The 10,109-nt window shown below is 36.4% G+C and overlaps 1 protein-coding gene across 1 annotated transcript in view; it reads left to right on the top strand.

The window, feature by feature from the left end:
* The window catches only part of Focad (focadhesin), a 260,449-nt gene that overhangs the window by 192,121 nt on the left and 58,219 nt on the right, over window positions 1–10,109 (top strand). The window contains exons 22-24 of the mRNA XM_048783888.1: window positions 205–249; window positions 4,906–5,014; window positions 7,681–7,797. Of these exons, the coding sequence (XP_048639845.1) occupies window positions 205–249; window positions 4,906–5,014; window positions 7,681–7,797 (271 nt within the window). The remainder of the gene's footprint in view (window positions 1–204; window positions 250–4,905; window positions 5,015–7,680; window positions 7,798–10,109) is intronic.

Genomic DNA, 10,109 nt, shown 5'->3' with positions numbered 1-10,109 from the left:
AAAAAAAAAAAAAAAGAATAAGAAGATGAGGCTCTCTTTGAAGTAAAGCCCTTATAATATTTCTTTTCCCTTGCTCTAAAGTTCTACTTATACAGTTCTAAGAGCTGAAATCATTGTGGGAGGTTCTTATTAGTTGGTGAGTAAGAAAAAAGATTGAGCTCTTGCTCTAACATAAGCTCATGTCTATTTTCCATCTCGTTTCAGGGTCAGAGACATGTTGACTGATGAGATCACCAAGACAGCTGCAAAGTAAGATTCATTTACTTTCTCACCAAAAAAATTTCATGAACATTTTTTTTTTCCCTGGAAGGTACATACAGTTTCTTCTGTTAGGGCATTTCATAGCTTTAAGGATTATAAAGTACTTTTTGCTTATTTATTTAAAAAAAATCAGTCATTACCCTTTCTTATATTAATTCTTGCTATATATCTTTTTGTGCAAATTCAGAGGGGCTGCTACAAACAAGATTTTTACAGCAAGAGTCATGAGGTTGAGCCCTCATGAAAAAAAAAAATGCTATGTGCTTTATCTTAAATTTAAAGGTTTATAATTTAGTTCAAGGGGGAAAAATAAGAAAGGAAGAAATTCTGGAGAATGTGAGTATGTGGGGTCTACACATAGATTACTAAATCTCAACCACAAAGCAGCAGACAGATCAAGGTGTCTCTTCCTTTCATTTCCTTGGTGTTAAGTGGTTCAGGATATCTTAACATTGAGTTTTTAAATACTAAACACTAATGCGAAGACCTAGTAAAAAGGCAATTTCAGTTATATCCTTATGGTTGTTTTAACAGTTGAGTGTTGCTGCCCAGGGGCTTTTTCATTTACCTTACATCAACTCTAAGAAAATTAGACTCTAATGAACTTGCTCAAACAGTCCCTTCAGCCTCCTTTGTTAACAAGCTGACGATTGTTTCTGGCAGTGAGTTCCATGTCAGTTACATTCACTTGTCCCTTTTACCATCTACTTTAGCTGCTGGATTTATTTGACTTCCTTTCTTCATCACCTTCAAATAGCATAGATGCACCTTTGACCTAGAGGATTTCGTGTGAACTCAAATTCCACATCATATAGAAATACTTACTGTATAGTTTATCCTTATCCTATCTCAGTACCTTCTGTAGGTAAGTAGGTTTTGCCTTAACAAAAAGTAAAAACAAAATAAACAATAACAACAACAACAAAACACGGTCAATCTTAGAGAGATTTCTGCCAATAACATCTTAAGCAGGCATTTAACTGTGAAGTCTGATCTCAGCACATGGTCACTACTCAGCTTTGTGTCTTCTGACAAAGAGAAAGAGAATTGTTCTCAATTCTGTGGGAGGCACTGGGGAATATCTGAACACATAACTGTTGACAAAACCAAAGCACAGAGAATCTTCCATAGGAACTCATTTGCCTCTGCTTTTCTACTTGGGTGAATTGCAGACACAGCCTAGAATGCCTAGTTGCATGTTGGATGGAAAGGGGTGCTGAGTTGTGGGTGGGACTTGTCTTGGCTCTTTACCTTTTATAGTTTGTTCTGTTATACAATCTGCTTACATCCTGTTAAAAACTGCTCTGACATTTGCAAAAAGCATGAATGCTGAAGAAACTCAGTTTTCTATTAAAACCATAATTTTGCCTCTCTAGTAGCTTTTGCACTTCCCATACTAAAATTTTATTTCAACATGACTTTTATCTTCAGATTTGCAAAGCATCATTTCATGACTAATACCTAAGGAGAAGGCGTTTACATTCTCAGTGCTATGGAGTGAAAATAAGTCATGTACTCATGGCATTACCACCACTACCTTTTTTGTGTATGTGTGTGTAGTACTAGGGATTGAACCTGAGGCCTTGCATATGCTAGGTAAGCTCTCTACCTCAGCTTGCATTACTACATTTTCATCGGAAATTTCAAAGTGTTTTTTAGACCGTATCCTATTAAGGCAATCCCAATAGTACTCTGCATGACAGCAAGTGAACAGGAGATATGTAAGGTTCAGAGGCTGAAAGATTAGTGACAGAACAGGGGCAAAATCGCTGCCATTCTCTTCGATTCTTTCCATTGGCTTCCTCAACCAGGTGAAGACTTTACCACTACTCTCTGACAGCTCAGAGTTTGGTCCTTGGACCATGACTGCCATAGGCTGTTCTGGACCAGACAAGGGCCTGTTTTGTTCAGAGTCATAAGTTAAATGCAGGAAATAAAACAGGAGTCATGGAATTAAACAGATTTCTCATTTAAGAGCATTTTTCCAGCACCAGAGTTAAGGCTAAGGGACAATCAGAACCCAGAAAAAGCCTGGTGATCGATGGAAATTTGTTTTCATTGTTATTAATTAAATAGATTTGAACCTGAAGACAAAAATCTCCAAATGATTGGGTCACTTTGGTGATATATAGTGTAATACTTTACTCCTAAGAAAGCATCATTGCAGCTCATCCTTCCTTGTGCTTTTTAATTAGGTTAATGGCATCAGTTTGTTCTAAAGGACAATTTAATTAAAATGTCAGTGGTGTTGCCTAGATAAATACTGTATTGATGCTGACATGTTATTATGCAAATTAGTCACTGCTGTTTGACTGGTAGGAGATGGTTCTTTGAGTAACAAGGTGATGAGTTTTTGCTGAACCAGTTGTGGATTTTCATCTGGCCAGTTCTCCTTGAATTTGTTTCACTAAATATATCTTTAATGCCTTTTGTTCATAAGTCATTATCCTGGGCACATAGAGAATGCAAAGATGGTCAAGAGTTACGCATGGTACCTCTGTAAAATGTGTAGCGTGGCCTTCAGATACATTATATAGACTCTGGCATAGTTTTCACTATTTAAAGATTAATGTCCAAATAGTCATTCAGCCTGTAACTTAAGATCTAATTACCAGTGACTTTTACTCCTTTTTTCAACAATACATGCTCAGGTTGTCGAGGCTAATGAAACTTGAAATGATTTGGGGTACTGTTTTACAACTGAAGCTAAATTCTTTTTTCAGAATTTCAGGGTTAAAAAGATACTTTTTTTTCATATTGGGTGATATCAGGTGACCATGTAAGGATCATCTGAAGGAGCATAAAACCTGGGGATTTAATTTTCAGATCATTGAGAATTAAAACTATTTTTTAATACAACCATAGGAATTCATGACCATCTTGTAGTGGGACAGGCCTCAGGATATTCTTAGTTAAAACAACAAAATAATGCAGATTGAGTACCCTTTATGAAAAATGCTTGAAACCAGAATTTCAGATTTTGAAAGTTTTCAAACTTTGAAATATTTTCATAGAGTTTACCAGCTGGGCATCCCTAATCCCCAGATGCAAAATGTGAAATGCTCCCAAATCAAACTTTTTGAGCATCATCGCTAACCTGTACAGAAATAAAAGATTTAGTTTTCTTTTTGTTAAACAATCTTTATGTTCTAATCTTGCCTTAGTTTGTGGTGTTTTATTATCAGCTATATAAATGCTTAGTAAACCTAATCTAGGTTGGAGCTAGCTGTTAGACCTCAAGGCTTCCTTCCAATCTTCTTTCCTCTTACTCCCAATTTGAATGTTGCTGTCTTACTAACTTACGGCAGATTTCATAGAATAAGGGTTAGAGGGGCAAACAAAATAAGCAGGTGTGAAGAGCAGGCCTTCACTGAGCTGAGCTACCCCAAGGTGGGAGGGAAAGAGGGAAGGAGGATGGATGAATAGATAAATGAAAGAACTTGAAGTGGCAAGTCCTGAATCCCAATTTTATCAAACAGAAGTAAAAATTCAAGAACACATATAAAATGACCTTTTAACACCTGCTGACCTGTTCAGCTGCATTTGTGGATTGGATCTGGAGGTAAGTACTAGGTTTGCAGGGGGAAAGGACTGGAAGTCCTCCTCATCCTACGCATCTATTCTAGTCCTGCACTGGAACAAGCAGGGAATGGCTCTTGAATGCACACAATGGATTCAGGTTCTTATCTCAAGTCCAGGTTTGGGGGGACAGCCTCTTTATTTGTGGATATGCACAAGCATTAGCCTAACAACAGAACTCTTTGGATGGGTGCTCTGCTGCCTAAGTTCTTTTATGACAGATGTGTCAGCCAACAGTATCTCATCAATGCCTCATTGAGTACTTTCTTCTATAGGATTGGTTTAGGATTATAGAATAATAATAAATGTAGACTTTCAAATGCTGAATATATATGAGAAATATTTAGTTTTCTTGATGTCAAATCCTGAAGTCAAAAATAAAATTTTTGTTGCTAGTATTAGAAAACTATCATTTGAATGAATAATAGAACAACTCTTAGTCTAAACAGGGTTTTTTTGTTTGTTTTTGGCATTTTATTTTACATCTCCAAATTGTATTGCAACTGGCTTTAGGGTTGCTGGCTTTGAAATATTAAAAGAAAGAGAGAATGATAATGACTGAGGAGAGATGCCTTGTGTCAAGTTGCAAGTAAAGTGTACTGTCTGATGTGGTTCAAGAGAAGCTGGTTCCACACACCAGTGCTTCAAAAAAGCCAGAGGCCATTCCATTCTGCTCCGCTTATTCACATAATTGTCCTTGGGTGTGTTTTCAGAACAAATCAATAAATTTAAATTGGCTAAAGATGACACAGAAGAAGATAGCTTGGGAAATGTCATGTCAAGCAACAGAATAAGAATTTTAGCAAGGAAGATGTTAGATATGTGAGCTTGGATTTTTAAGTTACCAAATGTCATAATGACTCTATATTGACAAGTAAGAATTAAAAATCAGCACTCCTATCAGGATAGAAGTTGTTAGCATCAGGGGACAAACGGAACTGCACTTACAAGGCTCTGTGCAGGAATGAAAGTGCTTTTGTTGCATCTGTCCTCCTATGATAGCTCTTTCTCTTCTCCTGATTAATGCCGCTAAGTGCTCTTTTGGAAATTTTTTCTCTTAAACAGGGAGAGCCCAGTGGTCAAAGGCAACGCATTGTTAGCCTTAAGCAGCCTTGCTGTCGTCCTATCCAAACATGAAGCCAGCCTTGCCTCAGACTCTGATGGGGTCCTGGAGGTGAGTTAGGGTGATTTAAACCAGGTGGGCTTGGATTGTGTCTCCCTGAGCTCGGTGTTAGGTGGCCTGGCCCTGGATTTGCAAGGCTAGATTCTGTGATTGCAGCACCAGGTTCCCCTACTTGATGAGCCTCCGCATTGTGAGCCCAACATCTTCCTGTCTTCTGTTTGCTACTTTACTGTTGTTTTCTCCATCACAGTTAAGTGGTCATTTCCATTTGAAGGTGCCAATTTTATGCAACTGAGGTTGTCTTTTTGTGATTACGTCAGTGGTAACCAATCTTAGGAGGTTAACTAGGCTTACTGAAAGTGAACAGTGCTGTCAAAATATGAAAAATAAGCAGTGTTTACAGAATGAACAAAACCGTACTTTGCATTTTAATTGTAGATGTCAATGATAAAGTGCCTATTCATTTTTGCAAGATATTTATTTCTTAATTAAACATGTGGCAAGTTGGCCAGTGTTCATTTCCCATGTACTTTCTCAGATAATTCATATCTGTCAAAATAAAAAGGCATGGATTTATTCTTATGTTAAGCTCCATTATCTGGTAGCTATCATTATCCGGAGACAGTGTGACTGATTGGGTCAAAGATATAGGCTTTGGGGTAGGGGAGTTCTCATTTAAATCTTATTACTTGCACTTATTAGCTCTATGGCTTATTTGTAGTACTCTCTCCTTTCAAAGCTTGTTTCCATATCTGCAAAATGGGGGTGTCAATACTTACCAGATAGTATTGCTGTAAGGATTAAATGAATTAATATATGTAAAGCACAACTGCTGGTAGATACTAAGCTCTCAGTAATAACACCATCATCTCCATCATCAGTTCTTGCTGGGAAGGTTGATGCTTTATTCAGTGTTACTCAGCTTCCTTTGTCCTGGAGGAATGTCTTATGAGCCATGTTTACTTGCTTTTTGTGGTTTTTTGGTTGCAGAGAAACCAACTCTGACTCATTTAAATAAAAAAGTAAGTAGAAGGATATGGAATCTGCAAGCCTGTGGAGTTGAAGTCTAAGCTTAAAAACTAGGTTTTGAGGGGAGCAGGAACCTAAGCAACTTCAGGAATCAGGCATCAGGTACCAGTGAAGTGTCTAAGCAGATCACTCTCACTTGGGTAGCTCAATTCCAGTCACTTATCGACCTTGTATCAATCATGCACAATTCAGAGTCTCAGGGTCCTATGCTCACTGCTAGGGTAGGTGGGGAGGTAGCCTGATCGAGCATTGAACCAAGTTTCAAATAATGGAAAACAGGGAATTCCCCAAAGGGTATTATTACTATTACTAAACAAGAGAATAGCTGCTGTGGATATTACATGTGGAGGAGAGAAAGAAGCGATGGGATTATTACATGAGTGACAAAAATGTTATTAGTTTGCATATGAATGTTTAACTTTAAATTCAATATTACTGTAATGATGAGAATGATGAAAAAAATCTGGAGTAATTATTTCAATTCTCTGAATACTATAGCAGAGACTACACACTAAGTAGATCAACAATCTAAAAAGTTAATTCCCCTTTCTATGATCCTTCACACTGGTATTAATTATGCTTAACTGTATAGTTAATTTGCTCCCATAACAACTGAACAAGTTCAGAGATTGAGTTCTAGTCTCTCTCATTCTTCTTTACTCACCCCTCTTCAACCCAGCCTAAGGCTAAGGCTTTGCTTTTATTTTTGATGATTTTGTCTTTGGCTATCACTCAATTCAAACTCAAGATCCCATTATTTCATTAAAGTTGAAATTTTTAGACTTCATTCAAAAACTAAAGATATGAAGGCGAAAGTCATATTTGATTCAAGGAGTTGAATCCCAGGAGATACTCAACACCTGGTTAACTTTACCATTTGTATGACCTGAGTTTTACCATACACGTTGATAAATGCTTTTGACATCTGGGGTAATGAATGATTTTTTATAGCCAAGTTTTCTTTATAATGAATGGAGTTTTGTTGATTTGTTTTTGTTTTCTCTTTCATCTCCTTTTCCAAACTGGAGACCATTTATATTTTCCTAATTTGCAATTGATTAGGTGAATGTTGTCAGAATTCTTGAAGGACAACTACATGATAATAGTAAGCAGAAATGTTAGAGATGTTGATCAAACTTTTGTAGGTTGATTTCCTCTTTGTAAAATGACAAATCATAAAATAAAGAAATCTTGAATTGATTTTTTGCACATCTCTCTCTTTAACCTCCACATTATTTTTATCATAATTCACTGAACATAGAGCTCCAAATGGCTTTGGATATGTTCTTTTTTTTTTAAAGGAAAGAATTTTTTTAATACCTTTATTCTATTTATTCATTTGCATGTGGTGCTGAGGATCAAACCCAGGGCCTCACATGTGCTAGGCAAGCACTCTACCACTGAGCTATCAATCAATCACCCCAGCCCCAGCTTTGGATATGTTCTATTTTGCAGCCTCTATCTCCCTTCTTCTGCTAAATCTTGCATAGAAGATAAATCTTATTGCGGCATAGGTGAGGATGTGTGTTTGTTACATATTATTCACATAATGGTCTAAGCAGATGAAGTTTACTTTTTGATAATAGCACTTCATTATTTAACACAGAAGGTATTATACTCTAGATCTCAAAATAATGTTTAAATTTATTTTTTTCTTTCCCTTATCATTTTATGTTGTTTATCTACAGGTTCAACCTAATTTCCTTCCAATGAAAGAATGGGTTTCCATGGTGCTTGATACTCTCCTGGTCATTGTGGATAGCCATTACCAACCCAGAGGACAGCTTTTCTCCTGCTTTTATCATGTAAGTGCAAGAAATGGGAAAAAAAAAATGATTAGAAAAGCCAGGGGCTAACTATCCTGACAGTTGGTCACATGAAATCCATGCTGTAGTTTAGTAATTCTTAGTTTTAGTTGTATTTTAGAATTACCTGGGGAAGTGTGTGTGTGTGTGTGTGTGTGTTTAAAGAAAAACTGATGTGTAGGTTCCACCTCTGATTTAGTTGCTCTGAATGAACATGGGAATCAGCATTCTGAAAGCTCCGTAGGCTTTTTAAATGTATAGTTGGAATAAGAGCTATAGTTGTCAGAGAATAAACATTGACTGAAATGTGGGGACTTGGAGTTTCTGGTCAATTTTTTTCATTTCAAGGCACATGTTCATGAGTAGTCCTCTTAATATCTTTGGACCTTTTGGTGCTTATTTATAAAATGAGAGGCTTGAATAAAATCACATAATAATTGCAGCTCAACCCCTAACTAATTTTGTGACTATTGACTTGGCACTTACTTAATCCCTATCATTCGTATTTTCTTTACTTGTAAACCAAAGGAAAAAAAATAATTCATTCACAACTTTCTAAAAGATTGTGAGGATCAAGTTGTTTGTTTTGTAAAAATATTGTGAAAAGAGTGAGATACTCTGTAAATATAAAAATCATAAAAAAGCACCTGTTACCTAGTCAGTCTCAGTTTTCAAGCTTGTGTCCTAAGATTTGAAGCAAAATGAAAACACATTTGTTTGTTTAATTTTTCCTTTATTGGTTGTGACATGCAGAATTATTGCGTCTGTGTAGAATTATTTTGGTTCTGCCCTATCAATATCCATTGCTTAGGGAATTACAGTGATCATGGGACAATCAGCTGAGTGGCAGAGGATTAGAGTTAATTTGAATAGAACTATAGCCTAGATCCTGAACTGTTGCTAAGATCATGAATTTAGCCTGAAATCCACAGCCTATGGTCTCCTTTGTACATTTCGTGTGCCTCTCTCTTCCTGCCCTTGGTATGTATTCATCTTGGGCTTAGGGTCTGATGCTAGATTTTTAACTGTTGTTGAGGACAAAAAAATGTCTTGCCAGATAATGTAGAATTAAATGGGATGGTGGAGTTTGTTCAAAGAGGTAATTTCTTTATGTTAATTTGTTTAACTTGTTTAGAAGCAAATGGGGGGATTTTTGTAATAACTCTCTGGCTTGGATATTAACTAGAACGGGACATTTTTATGAGATTTATAATAATTCTGCTTAGTTCTTTCAAACCAATAAGATAATCTCTTTTCTAGTCAGCTCAGGTTTCCTCTTACCTTTGTGATTTTTACATTATTTTACTTTTCAAAGCCCTCTTTCAAAATTCACTTCCTTTATTTCCTGTGTCCTAGCAGCTGAGTCATTTTGAGTAACATTGTCATTTTAAGAGTGCTGTAATAACTTAAAGTATAACTTGGTACATGTTTGATTTTTTTATCCTTAAAGTACTAGAGCTTTGAGAACTAATAGGTGTAGAATTAAAAACACATTTTAACGTGCATTGACTGCATGGGACAACACTGCCTTTATGGTATGTCTGCAAATTTAAAGCGGATAATAGTGAGGAGTGATAAAGGGGCTTACCTTCCCACCTGAGACACATTTACAAATGCATGCACTGTCTGATGGTGTTCTCTAACACGGCCTTCTTATAGAAGCCGTTCATAGTCAGCTGCCCTGTCATTTTATTAGGGCTGTTACTCCTTTCTTTCCCATAATTACATATAAGAAGGAGCATATAGAGCTCTCCATTTCATTTTGAATGCTGGTTATTGCTTTGTAACCAGAGGCTTTTAGGATTTCAACTTCCTTTTTAATTAAAAGGAATTAACCCCCTGTAGGAAATAATCCATCTACTGGGAAGTGTTCCCACCAAAAATTTTGGGAGATGTGCCAATAGATCCTTGTGCTAAACTTACAACATTTCTTCATACTAAACATAAAGTCCTCCCCACCCACTTTCTTTTTCTTTCTTTCTTTGAAAACTCCCAGCTTTCTGGACTTTTATAACCGGGTCAGATAGCTTCACTTTGGATTTTTCAATATGTATATTATGTGAGCTTTTAAAAACACCAAAATTATTTCAGTTCTTCTAGTGAGAGAATTCACAGTTTCTAAACATAAGATACTTATAATTTCATTTTTCAAACTTAAAAGACGTTATTAGTTAACTGATTAGGAGGAAGTTCTTTCATGGAGTGAAAAGAATCTATAACATGCAGATTTATTTTTGTTTGTTTTTGGTCTGCAGGGGCGGATCTATGAGAAGCTGGTATTGTTGAGCCTCCCTTTGTGATAGGTATGCTTC

The sequence above is a fragment of the Marmota marmota genome, unplaced genomic scaffold, assembly GCF_001458135.2.
Source record: "Marmota marmota marmota unplaced genomic scaffold, marMar, whole genome shotgun sequence".
Classification (NCBI taxonomy): domain Eukaryota; kingdom Metazoa; phylum Chordata; class Mammalia; order Rodentia; family Sciuridae; genus Marmota; species Marmota marmota.
Note: the sequence above shows the minus strand (reverse complement) of the source record. Positions and strands in the feature narration are given on the sequence as shown.